At 51.7% G+C, this 13,594-nt stretch overlaps 1 protein-coding gene across 6 annotated transcripts in view; it reads left to right on the forward strand.

The window, feature by feature from the left end:
* The first annotated feature begins 4,202 nt into the window (after window positions 1–4,202).
* The window catches only part of PHF14 (PHD finger protein 14), a 258,656-nt gene continuing 249,264 nt past the window's right edge, over window positions 4,203–13,594 (forward strand). For all 6 annotated transcript variants that reach the window (XM_074195391.1, XM_074195390.1, XM_074195388.1 and 3 more), the window contains exons 1-3: window positions 4,203–4,218; window positions 4,292–4,402; window positions 11,044–11,693. In XM_074195391.1, the coding sequence (XP_074051492.1) occupies window position 4,218; window positions 4,292–4,402; window positions 11,044–11,693 (762 nt within the window). In that variant the 5' untranslated portion in view covers window positions 4,203–4,217. The remainder of the gene's footprint in view (window positions 4,219–4,291; window positions 4,403–11,043; window positions 11,694–13,594) is intronic.

Genomic DNA, 13,594 nt, shown 5'->3' on the forward strand with positions numbered 1-13,594 from the left:
GCGGACGCACGCACGCAGGGACGCACGCACGCACGCAGGGACGCACGCAGGGACGCAGGGACGCACGCAGGGACGCACGCGCGCGCGCGAGGCCCCCTCGCAGGACCTCCGCCGGGGCTGCCCGGCCCCCGCCTGCACGCCGGCCCCCGCCGCCCCCCTCCCCGGAGCCGAGGGGCGCGAGCCGGAGACCCCAGAGCGGAGGGGGCGGGGAGCGCCGGGCCGGGGGGGGGGCATGCGCGCGGGGGCGGCGCCGGGCCGGGGGGGGGGGGCGGCGCCTCCACAGCCGCACGTGGCGGCCGCCCGGGCCCGGGAGGGCCGGTGCCGCGGGGCCGCCCGCCGCCCTGCCTCCACTCCTCCATCCTTTGCAGTCTGGTACTTCTTTGCGGACGGGCTAAAAGCGGATGTTCTCGGGCTCTGCCTCTTCCCTTCCCCAGTCTTATCTCCGAATCGTCACAGTCAAACCGTGGCCCGGAGAGACCTTGGCTTTACAAAGTCCACATCCTGAACCAGCTAACGGCATCCACACCTGGCCGTGGGACCCAAAGCGCTCTGGAGGAGAAAGGGAGGCCGCTGACGTCGCACGGCGCCCCTCACCTACATCTAATTCGCTTGGATGCCGTGGCATCACCTCCCTCATATCCTGGTCCTCTTTGAGAACCAAGGACAAACAGTAACAACGTTTACGCTTTTTTGGGTAGAAAAATGGACAAATTTCCTTTTTGAATAAAAATAAATCATATCTTTAGGCTGTTGTAATCATGTAGCAGACCGCCGCTTAATGACCCAAGACTGGAGAAAGGCAAAGGATCTTATTTCCCCGGCTGTGTCCCTGCACATCGGCCGTCTTCCACCTTCCAGTGAACCTGGGCTGCTGCCCCGGACCCTGGGCTCTAGGACTTCTGTTCCCCCGCAGACCCTGAAAGACATAGCCGAAGACAGGTGAACCCAAGAGTCTTGGGAACAGTCAGGCTTCTCATTCAGAGTCCTCAGCATCCTCTTAGGAAATTGCCCCATGGAGACTGTAAAAGTTAAGCAATTTTCTAAAATCCTATATTTTTGATCAAAAACTGGTTTCTCAGCCTCCCATTAAGGTTTATTAGCCTCTGCCCTTTTCAAGGTCTGTGTCTCTCCAGTTATAAACTTGGAAGCTGACTCTGTGAATTAGCCTGGTTCCCCCCAATTAAATCTATACATTTTTATATTTAATCCCCTTTGGAAAGGGAGAAATCCAAATGTTTTATAAGTCTATAATATATCTGATGACATAAAATATCAAGTCAGGAAAGAAACGGCAGTCCTGCTGCTAGCTGGATCTTTCTCAGTTCTGACATTGAATAGATCTTATGGATGGGAAAGAGGAGCATAAAGTAATCAATGACACCACTAGTCACTAATCTATAACTTGATTGGTTAACCACAAAAAGTTTGTGCCTCTTTTTGTGATTTCTAGAAATACCCTTCTCTCATTATGCTCTGGGCAGACATTTCTGATGATGTCTTCCACCTTTAAGTTTCCTAGGTAAATCTTAGAGAATAAACTTCATGTATAACCTTTTTATTTCATCTTTAGTCCCAAATAATTAAGATTGACAAGATGCAGTCTGGGGACTTTTATTTCTCTTTGCTTCTAGCCCTATATGTAAAAAGGTTAGTGAAGAGAATGATGTTCAGCATCAATGCTCTATGTTTGATGTAACTGGCTTCTGCTCCTCTACTTCTCTTTCCCCTAAAAACAGGTTCTTATCCTTTATTTTAAATTCTTCATGAAGAGCTTGTTTTGCTTATGATGTCCCTCTCAGAATCTATCTCCCTTCTGTCCCTACCAATTCCCCATTCCCTTCTGTTTCCCTATGACTTAAATTTATGTTTGCATTCAATTTTCCATCTGCATTCTATCTCTTTGGACCAGTTCAGATGAAAATGCTGCGTCACCCACTCCCTTTATTCCTTCTTGTTTGTGTCTTTTCATTTTTATTATTCCTTTCCTTTTTTAAGTGTATTAAGATAATAAAACCACTCTTAGGTCCTCTGTTTTCTTTAAAATCTGCGTCCCTGATGATATTAGGATTCTGAGGGGACAGTTTTTTACCTCCCCATTATGCAATACAGATATTTCATTATGTTTAGACTCCTGATTTCTTATTCCCATCTTTCTTCCTTTTTGTTTGTGTTTTTAAGTTCTTACTTGTCTCTGGTCTTTTCATCAGGGATTCTTGGAAGTCCTTTGTCTCATTCAAGATCTATTTTTAAAATAAATGTATTTTGCATTCTGCCTTTTGGAGGTTTGTGATTTGCTCCATGATGTTTCTGGAAGTTTTTCCACTTTGGGGTTTTTCTCTTAGGAGACTACTGCAGAATCTTCCTATTTTCACTTAGCCCTTTGGTCCCGAGAGATTGGCACTTTTTGTATGGATGATGTCCAGGCTTCTATTTCAGTCACTGCTTTCTGCTTCATCATTGATCTCTAAATCATTACTCCTTAATTTTTTAATTTTTCACTTCTGTGTGATGTTTTATATTTTCTATCCCATTGTCCCCAAAGTATTTTTTACTTTACAAAGTATTTTCTTGTTTTCTCATGAAATCATTTACTTGTTTAGATTATTTCCATTTTTTCAGGAAGGAAAGAAACATTTATTAGACTTCTTCTAGGTGCCCAGCATTATGCCCTGTGCTACACAAATATTAGGAAGTGGAAGTGCTTATTATCTCCATGAAACATTTGAGGACATTGAGGCAGGTAGAGGTGAAATGACTTGGCCAGGGCCACCCGGGTCGTATGCATTGTTGTAGCTCTTTCTGGCTTCCTGCAGCATGGTACCCTCCAGCTGCCTCAGAATGATGCCAGGGAAAATCTGGCATGTGGCATGTAAAAAAAACTGACCCTAACCCACAAAGAATTTGAGGGACAAAAACGTTTATTTCTAAAGTGTTGCCATGAGCTGAAGGAAAAGAGAGACTTAGGGGCAGGAAACCACTGATCCCTAAGCAAAGGAAGCTGAAGGAAAGAACGATTTCCAGCTGCAGCACCACGAGAGGCCGAGCTTCCAGTAAGGAGCAGGAGAGTTGAGGGGATCCTGTACCCCAGGGGTCTGCCCCGGGGGAGCTGAGCAGCTCAACCGAAGCAGAGTGAGGGGTTTAAGGCGGATGCAGGGAGGGGGTGGGGCGCCGAGGGCGATAATGAGGGGTACAAGGCCGGGCGCGGACCCCCGGGGCAGGCGCGGCACTGCACCGAACGTCCAGCCGGGAGGGCCAGGATAGGGCGGTGGCCCCCCAGTCCGAGGAGCTGGGTTCACACGGAGCCTGGCTGTTAGCCACGTGACGCGGCCCCCCGGCCCCCGGCCCCCGGCCCCAGGCCCGTCCCCGCCGGTCCGGAGGCCGGTCTGGCCCGGGAGAAGGCGGGCCGGGGCTTGGCGCGGCCCCTCCCTCCCCGCCCTGGGGCCGGGGCCCGGCCCAGCAGCGCGTGGGGCCGCGGGGCCTTTCTCGGGCCGCCGCCTCGGGCTCCGCCGCTCCGGGGCCTGCGCCCGCCGGGCTCCGGGCTCTCCCGAGCCAGGCCCAGGCCTCCGAGGCGCGGCCCCCCGCGCGCCTCCTGCTGTCGCCCGGCGCAGGCGCGCTCCCGCCCCCTGGGCCCCCGGCCCCGCCCCCGAGCTACCCGGCCCCGCCCCCCGGCCCCGCCCCCCGCTCCCCGGCCCCGCTCCGGGCGCAGGCGCACTGCGGCCCCGGGGCCGGCTCGGCGGCGCTGCGCCCGCCCCGCCTCCTCGGCCGCTCTTTCTGGCCCCGCGGCCTCGCTCCGCCCGCCCCCGGCGCAGGCGCCTTCACTCCGCGTCCTTGGGCCCGCCCCCGCGCAGGCGCGCTGCCGTCCCGGCCGCCGGCCCCGCCCCCGGCGCAGGCGCGCTGCGTCCGCCCGGCTCCCCTCCCTCCTCCCTCCTCCCTCCCTCGCCGCCGCCGCCGCCGCCGCCGCCGCCGCTCCTGCCCCGGCCCCGGCCCCGCGTCCGGCCGAGCGGCCCTCGGTGCGCGGCCCGTCCCCGTGGGCCTCCTCCCCGGGCGCGGACACGGGCGCGCGCTGCGGCGGGCGGGGGCGCGGCGCGGGGCGGCCCGGAGTGGGCCGCGCGTGGGGGCGGCCGGGCCGCCAGGGCCGGGCCGCCGCCGCCTCCCCCGGGGCCCGCCCCGCCGGCCCCCCGCGCGCCCCGCGGCCCCGCGCCCCGGACGCCGGCCCCAGTAAGTGCGGGCGGGCGGGGGGCGGCGGGGCGCGGCGCCGCGGCCGCCCGTGACGCGCTGTCTCTCGTTGCAGTGGACCGCAGCTCCAAGCGCAGGCCCGTGAAGCCGCTGGCCGCGTCCCTGCTCGAGGCGCTGGACTACGACAGCTCGGACGACAGCGACTTCAAAGTGGGCGACGCCTCAGGTGAGGGCCGCGGGGCCGGGCGGCGCTGCCCGCGGCCCGGGCGCCGTCACCCGCCCCTCCCGGCCGCCGTGCCCGCCGTGCCCGGCCTCACCCCGCCCCTCCCGCCCGCCGTGCCCGGCCTCACCCCGCCCCTCCCGCCCGCCGTGCCCGCCTCACCCCGCCCCTCCCGCCCGCCGTGCCCGGCCTCACCCCGCCCCTCCCGCCCGCCGTGCCCGGCCTCACCCCGCCCCTCCCGCCCGTCGTGCCCACCCGTGCCAGGCTCCACCCGCCCCTCCCGCCCGTCGTGCCCACCCGTGCCAGGCTCCACCCGGCCCCTCCCGCCCGCCGTGCCCGGCCTCACCCCGCCCCTCCCGCCCGCCGTGCCCGGCTCCACCCGCCCCTCCTGCCCGCCGTGCCCGGCCTCACCCCGCCCCTCCCGCCCGCCGTGCCCGGCTCCACCCGTCCCTCCTGCCCACCGTGCCCGGCCTCACCCCGCCTCTCCCGCCCGCCGTGCCCGGCCTCACCCCGCCCCTCCCGCCCGCCGTGCCCGGCCTCACCCCGCCCCTCCCGCCCGTCGTGCCCAGCCGTGCCCGGCTCCACCCGCCCCTCCTGCCCGCCGTGCCCGGCTCCACCCGCCCCTCCCGCCCGCCGTGCCCGGCCTCACCCCGCCCCCTCCCGCCCGCCGTGCCCGGCCTCACCCCGCCCCTCCCGCCCGCCGTGCCCAGCCGTGCCCGGCCTCACCCCGCCCCCTCCCGCCCGCCGTGCCCGGCCTCACCCCGCCCCTCCTGCCCGCCGTGCCCGGCTCCACCCGCCCCTCCCGCCCGTCGTGCCCACCCGTGCCAGGCTCCACCCGGCCCCTCCTGCCGGCCGTGCCCGGCCTCACCCCGCCCCTCCCGCCCGCCGTGCCCGGCTCCACCCCACCCCTCCTGCCCACCGTGCCCACCCATGCCAGGTTCCACCCCACCCCCTCCTGCCCACCATGCCAGGCTCCACCCCAGTCCCCTCCCGTGGCCTGCGTGCCCGGCCACCCGTGCCAGGCTCCACCCCAGCCCCGCCCCGGGGCTGCCCATCAGAGCAGGCGCACCCCGACGCCCCCTCGGGCCCCCTCTCTGCCCCTTGGCACCTCTGCCTCCTCTGCTTGCTGGGGCGGCTTTGCCCCGGCACACGCCCCCTCGGACCCCCCTCCTGCCGCCCCGACTTCTCTGTGGGCCTCCCCAGCCTCTCGGCCAGGACCCCTCTGTCCCGCATGGCCTTGCACCCGGGCTCTCCTTGCTTCTGGCCCCGAGTAAGAACTTACTGGACCCCATCTTTGTCCAGGAGATTGCGTGTGGTGGGCAGAGACCACAGCGCGAGCTGGTGAACGTCTTGGATCCCAGTTAAATCCGACCCCTTTGCATGTCTTAAGAGCAGTTGGCCCTCTTTGGAAAATGTTCACATGGAAAATCATCAGACTAGATGGCCTCCTCTTTTTTCTCCCTTCTGGTTGAATGGCTTGCCCTCCTAATGACTGAGCAAGAAAATAAGAGGTTGGGGGCGGCTAGGTGGCACAGTGGATAGCACCGGCCCTGGAGTCAGGAGGACCTGAGTTCAAGAAATCCAGCCTCAGACACTTAATCATGACCTAGCTGTGTGGCCTTGGGCAAGCCACTTAACCCTGCTGCCTTGCAAAAAAAAAAAAACCTTAAAAAAAAGAGGTAAAATCTATTCCTGCCCAGTTTTATAAGTAAGATACTGAAAGCAGCAAAAAGTTTGGATCTCTCCCAAGTTTGCAGCTCCCCTTTAGAATTTTGCTAGCCTAATGTTCCCCACAGCTGCCCTGACAAACAGTTCCAGAAATGCTGCTGCTAGCTATCAGCCTCATCGCCGTCTTCATAAGATAGGTGAAGATAGGCCTGGTGAGAAAACCTCTCTGAGCTGCTTGGCCACTTGGAGAAGGTTGGAGCCAGTCCATGGATCAAGCACGTCTCTGCATTATAAGAGCAGACCCAAGGGCATGCCCTTCCGGGAGCCTGTAAGACGATTTGAGGACTGTCAATCTGCAACACTTTGATGCCTTAGTGAACACCTAAAATGTTCTAGTCAGTCCCTCCCTGCAAGCCACTTGTTGTCTACTTGGGGAAATAAGAGCATAGACAGTGTCTGGCACAGAAGTTTAATGAATTCATCTGGCAGAACCCTAGTCTATTCATTGTATTCCCCTGATGGGAAAAGTCTGGAAGACTGGATTAGTTGAACTGTGGGTGAGCAGAGAAATGAACCAGACTCACCTGATGAGGACAGGGGTGACAATCCAAAGGAGTAGGGATAGCAGGAGACACTCGGTGGCCTCAGGCCTCTGTGGAGGCAGCTGTGGGAGGGAAGGGTAAACTTAAAGGTTCAGACTAGGCCATTGGTACTTAATCTCCTGGGGTGCAGAGCTCAAAGGTGATGAGCATGGTCTGGGTGGGCAGTGATCTCTGCTTTAGCTCATTCCATCTTCCAAGTCACAGGAGGGGGTAGTGGCAAGATGATTGTTCTCAGAAGCAGTCTTTGAACCAGGAGCCTCCACAGAGTGGCCTGGGGTGTAGGCAATTAAGTCTTGGTGCTGACATGTTCACTTTTGGGGCACTGTGACCACAGATGAGCAAGGAGTCCCCATGTCCCAAGAGGTCTAGTGATGGGGAATGTATGGGTTGTCAGGCATGACTAAGGGGCAGACCCTCATCTGGCTGAGGAGAGCCTGCCAGACACCTGCCTGCCTACTGAAGAAACTAAGCGAATGTACTTATTAATTCCTTTTAACTTGGAAGAATTCCTTTGGGGAATTTTAAAAGACATTGATGATCAACATGAGCTGAATCAGTTTATAGATCCAGAGATAGCTAGGTGACTCAGGACATTGAGCTCAGGAAGACTTGAGTCTGACCTCAGACCCTTAGGAGTGTGGCCCTGGGCAAATCACTTTACCTGTCTGCTTTAGTTTCTTCATTAAATATGGGGACAGTATTCTCTATTTACCAGTTATTGAGAGGGATAAAATGAGCTGTGTAAAGTTTCTTACAAAGCTTTAAACTTTCTAGATCAACACTAGCTACTGTTGTTTGGTTCTTGAAGAAGACCATGACATCAAGGAGGTGATAACATGACAAATATATGAATTGGATTTGAGTGAGGGGTGCTCTCCTAAGTCATCAGCCTCACTTTCCCCTCCGGAGCTATATGGGTCCAGTGGCCAGATAGGAACCAGGATGACAGGAGATTGCCCTGGAGGCGAGGCAGTCAAGGTTAAGTGACTTTCCAGGGTCACACAGCTTCTAAGTGTCAAGTGTCTGAGGTTGGATTTGAATTCAGGGCCAGTGCTCTCATCTCCTGCACCACCTAGAACTGTTCATACAAGGCTGCTGTATATAAAGATAGATGCTTATGTGTATATTTGTTTCTATTAGTCTTTTTATTGTTACCATTAAACTTCTTGAAGGAGTGCTTAGTGGTAGTTTGCTGATTCCTTAACTGTTATTTTCTTCATTATAGAAATGGTGATTTTTCAGGAGAGATTCGTATGAGTGAGAAAATCAGAATTCTTATTTAAATGAAACTAGGGATTTATATTGTGGTTTCAAAGACAGTTTCTTTTAAGTGCATTATTTTTATTTTCACTTATTCTAGACTTCTAAATTGCCTACATTATCAATTAAACTGGAGTCATTTATTGGAATGAGTAATCTTTAAGGCCATCCTATTGGTTTTTTTTCTTTTGGCCTTGTTAGGCAGAGAGAGACAAGACCCTAATTCTCTGAATTTGTGAACCGATAGCCATTATATTCATACATTTTTAGAGTTGGTAGTTATATGAAATTTTTTTCTTTGTTCTTTAAAAACATACTCATGGAAACAAATGGCCATGTGTCCCCTCATTGCCTCTGTTCCTTAGGACTTGATGGCTATACTTGGCAATATGTTTGCCATCCTGAAGAGTTTCTGTTTAAGGGGGAAAAAATCTAGCTCCCTTCCTCCCCTCCCCAGCCTAGGCATATCACACATAGTATTGTTGTATTTTCACTAGGATTTACCAGTATTAGAGTAAACTGTTGAGTGGAATTCTGATCCATGTAATTGGAGTATGACTTAAATTTGGAGAATGACAATTCAGCAGAGTTGGTTGCTATGATTTGGGTTTATGGAAAAATTTAATCTGCTCACAGGAGAATAATTACCACATAGAAACTTTTATCTGGTTAAAACCATTTGAATCCCTTTCATTGACCAGTAGACAAACCGGGTAAAAGTCTCACTACATCAATTGATCATTTAAAAATGACTGAAGATTAGTAACAATGGTTAAATCACAGCAAAGAAAAACTCAGATATTTAAAACTGCAAAATTGCCTTGCTAATCCCAAAGTTAAATTGGTTATAAAACTAAAGACCAATATACCTACCTAAAGCTTATTCTTATAATTTAGCATTTTTAGGAACTACAAAATTGACAAGGAAGCTGATTAAGTAGAAAATCTTCCTTTCTCCTCATCTCTTTGAATAAGCCTAACCTCCCAGCAAAGGTGAAGTTTTTGCCCAGAAGACAGTCTTAATTGTGAAAATCAGAATCAAGACTATTGTGGTCATTTGATCTTTTTGATAAAAGTGACTAGAATGTAATTCTTTTAAGAGAGTAATCTCAGGGAGTTGTATTTAAAAGTACTTGGTACCAGTTATTTTTACAGTGTTTCTAGAGGTGTGACCTGAAAATGCTTAAGGATTCCATTCATAAGAGAGTTTTTGCAGCCCTTTTTACCTCATGAGATGACTGTAGGTTGACTGCATGTTTCCATTTCTGATCATTTGTATTGGAGACTGCCTTGTGAGACTTAAAGTGGGAGGTAATTGGAACAGATACCAGGACCTAGCCGTTCAGTTTCTGCTTTGTCTTGTCTTGAAATTGGTTGGTCCCTCTTTGATACCAGATACTAATTGTAGATGGTTCTGTTTCATTTTGAGTTCAAGCTAGTCCTTTTCCCCCAGGTTTCCAGCTGGTGTCTGGAGATCAAGATCAGGTGAATTTTTGGGAAATTATGTGTGGCAGGAACTTGCCACATATCAGTATGCTGTGGCAGCCCCCCAGAGTCCCTAGGATCCCATTTTGAACATCTTTGTTGGATTTGTTGGTTGTGGAACATATCCTTGTGTAGAGGAGCAGAAAATGCAACAGCCCCTGCAGAATTTGATATATATGTGGTTCCAGTCACAGGTGCAGTGACTTTGGCTCTCCTTTCTCTCTTTGCTTCTTGTTCCTTGTGGATTTTGGATTCATCATTATTTAGCAGCCGAAAGGAATTTTTGCCTCTATAGGGCTCAAAGAAAATTCCTAGAGATCATCATATTTGGAGTCTTTTTAACAGATGAGGTTTCTGAAGCCCAAGTGGTTTAGTGACTTTCGCAAGGTTACCCAGTAAGGTAGAGACTGAACCAGGTCTATAACCCAGGCTTCTGACTCCTAACTTTCAAGCCAAAAAGTTTCCTGTCCATGACTGGGGCTGCTTGAAAAGGTCTGGCCAGTGAACAGAATGGATGGTTAGGAGCAGGCAGGACCACTGAGAACTGCCTCCAAACCCCAGCTCTCACCTGCTTTTCATCTCTGCAGGGGACATGCCAATTCTGTATGTTCCCTTCCAGAGCCCTCTGCCAGGGCCTTATTACACTGTGAGAGGTGATCTTGGTTCCCAGAGGGCTTTGTGGCAGAGTACAGATTCTGGTGGGTGTGATGGAGGGGTTGGGATGGGGGAGAGGGGGCCTGTTGACTTAGGAACCCTAGCTCTGAGAAGAGACCTAAGGCCAGAAGTTTGGTTTCTAAGGGGATACACTGTCTGATCAGAGATGGCTCACACATCTTGTGGGGTTGGAAATTCTATTTGTTATGGGAGTGCTCCCATTGATGAAATAATAGATCATGCAAGAACCACTTTCCAGTCCCCCAGCTGTTCTGCTTGGAGGTTTAGCTGCTTCCTAGCCCCTGAAGGAAATGGATTCATCACTGGTAAGGTAATCCTCAGCTCCTGGGACCTTCACAGCAGCTCTGAACTCCCTGCGATTTTAAGGTGTTCAGGAGGATACACATGATCAGTGCAGTGGGGGTGAGTTCGAGGTGCTTTTTGGCCTGTTGGGTCTGAGGGCCAGACCTTGGTTTCCAGCTGATTGCCACAAGAGGGAGAGAGAAACGTAAGGAAATAATACTTTTTTGGCTGTTCTTTCTCTTGTCTCTTTGGTTTATGAAGATAATGTCATTAATTTTAAAGACAGAACAGTATCTAGAAAGCAGCTACAAGAAGCTAAAAATCTGGTCTGTGTTTTCATACTAAACATTTTTGGCAAACTATTTACATTTCTTTTTTGGTGGTGATGACTTTGAAGGTGCCCTTGAACAGGAGACTGAATAGTTTGGCACAGTTTTTCTTTGTAAGGACACAGAGACCTCCTTCAGTGGATGCCACTGAGAAGGCTTTTTCTCATGTACAGTCTGACCAGGTTGGGGCTGTTGGTCATTTTTTTTTTTTTACTTCAGAATGTGTCTATATATATCATTTTGCAAGTTATTCACAAATTTTGGTGGCTTCATTTGTGTCAGCGTTGTGTGTGTGTGTGTGTATGTATATACATATGTGTGGTTTTTTTTCTCATATTTTCAACAGATTCTGAAGGGAGTGGGAATGGAAGTGAAGACCCTTCGAAGGACAGTGGAGAAGGGTCCTGTAGTGATTCGGAAGAAAATGTCCTGGAAGAAGATCTCGCTGAAGAAGCGAAGGTTGAAGCAGAGTTGCTGAAGAGCACTGTGGAGGAAGAGCCTCTCCTGGCTGACAAAGCCCTGGGAAAGACGGAGAAGAAGGAGGAGGAGAATGAGGAAAAGCCCAAAAAGAGAAAGGAGAAGGACAAAGCTTCGGGGTCCGAAGGGGCTGTGCCCCCTGTGGCCCCTGAAGAGCAGGCCAGCGAGCCCAAGAAGTGGAACCTGCGCAGGAACCGGCCCCTTCTTGACTTCGTGTCAATGGAGGAGCTGAATGACATGGACGACTACGACAGTGAGGAGGACAATGACTGGCGGCCAGCCGCGGCGCGGAGGAAGGGCAAGGCTGCCTCACAGAGAGAGGGCAGCGATGGCGACAATGAGGATGACGAAGACGACTGCAGTGGCAGCGATGAGGATGAGAATGATGAAGATCACAGTAGTCCTGCCAGTGATGGGCCGGGCAAGAAGAGGAAGAGCCAGGTTCTCAGTAGGACCAGTGCGGATGATGAGGAGCTGACCAATGATAGCCTGACCCTTTCTCAGAGCAAGAGCAATGAGGTAGAGCATCCTGATGTCTGTGGTATCTGTCTGTCGGGGGGACAGCTGTGGGAACCCCAGCTGGAGTGTGGCTCCCTCCCCCCAGTCCCCTCATTGCTGCTAGGGCTCTGCAGAGATGGCCTGTTATTAGGTACCCCTTCCTCCTAGGGGTGTCCTGAGAACCAAAGGAATCCCATTGGTCAAGTGCTTGGCGTGGCCCTTAAGAATGCTGTTTCCCCATAGAGCCCCACCAGCCTTCCACTGACCATTATTTTAAAGTAGACTTTAGATTAATGACCTGTCCCTTCTCTACCCTCCCCTGCAATTTCTTTTTGTTTTTAATGTCTTTAGCTTTATTTAAACTGTGAATTCCCCTCTCTTTTAGAGCACTCAGCTCATGGACTAAGTGATGTACCTGATCTTAAGCTCAAGTTTTTGTAAATTTAAAGACGTGTCCTTAAATTACTAGATTGTTTAAAAATGACCCTTATATATAGCTGCCTCATGTCATAATTATTCCTGCAAAGAAACGCCAACACCAAACATTTTCTTCCTGAATATGGTTACCAATTGGACAGACCTGCACTAATGACCCAGTTCTTTGATGGGAAGTCCTTCTTCTGAAAGTTGGGTTGTGCCTTGGGGCCAGAGATGCAACAGTCAAGAAAACGTTCTTCCAGTACTTTGGCGTGTATAGGAAATGTGTGTATGTCCGTGTATATGTATAGTTTTCTCAACAGAAAGATTGAGTTAAATGTCATGCTCCATGTGGATGTACTTGCAACATCCCACTTAACTACAGAGCAGTTAATGATAATACTATTATTAGTAGCAGTTAATAATAATATTATTAAGTAACTACCTAGTAGTTAAGTCTGCCATTGCTTCCGTTCATAGGTTTTTTAGTCAGTTCTTGACTAAAAACTTAAATGTTCTTTTTTTTTTCATTCCATTGAATTGGGTTAGACAAATATAAAGAAGCAGCCCCTTCTCCCCCCTTTGCTATTTCTGATGTTAATTGGAACTTTAGGACTATTGTTGGGAATCCTCCAATAGAGTGTATATATAGCCTTTTTGCTCCTTTCTCTGGTGCTGATGAGAGGAGCTCTCCTGTCTGAGGTTTTGGAGGTGTTTACAGCTAGCCTTAGGGGCTCTGCCTGGGCTTTCCTGTCTGAGTGCTGTGTGTTGTTCTGCTATCACCTGCCCAGTTAGTTTTTGGGTGCATAGTATGGAAGGCGTAGAGGTATGGTTGGTGATCTGTTTGGGTGCTTGATATCATTTAGTGGTTGTGCATTCAATTCACATGCAAGCTTGGGGAGTTGAACCTTCTCATCCTCTCTGAGTGCACCCACGGGTAGCGAGGGAAGCCGGACATAGATGGAGCTAGAGCCTGGGTTCTGGGAGGAGACAGGTCTGAGATTGAGAGGTATTGGTTACAATTTGCAGAGAGCCGGCCATTAGGGATGTCTCCACCATGAGCTGATACTTGAGAATTGAATGCACCTGCAAATCATGGCTCCTTTGCAGTGAGAAATGTTGTGGCCCTCTCTTCTTAATGAGCTGCAGAGCAAATGACAGCTTGGCTTCAAAATGTGCTCTGTTCTTGCAGCTTTTAGTTAGGAAGGTAGTTTTCTCTTAATTTATCCTTTTCTTTTTGTTATCCCCTACATGGAGACTTGGACTGGTGCTTAACACCGTTTCATATCTTAGAGGGGCTATAACAACCACTAATGATCATTTTTATTCAAAAGTCTACAGACCCACTCTTTCTTAGCCATATTTTACAAATCTTCCTGCTAACAGTTAATTTGTTTTGGATGTACTCCAGGCCATATTCAAATCCTGGGGCTCCCAAGTACAAATTGGTTGAAAAGAAAGGGTTATCTTGTTTATGCTTTCCTTTCATTTGCTAATCTGCTTTT

The sequence above is a fragment of the Macrotis lagotis genome, chromosome 7, assembly GCF_037893015.1.
Source record: "Macrotis lagotis isolate mMagLag1 chromosome 7, bilby.v1.9.chrom.fasta, whole genome shotgun sequence".
NCBI classification, from domain to species: Eukaryota; Metazoa; Chordata; class Mammalia; order Peramelemorphia; family Peramelidae; genus Macrotis; species Macrotis lagotis.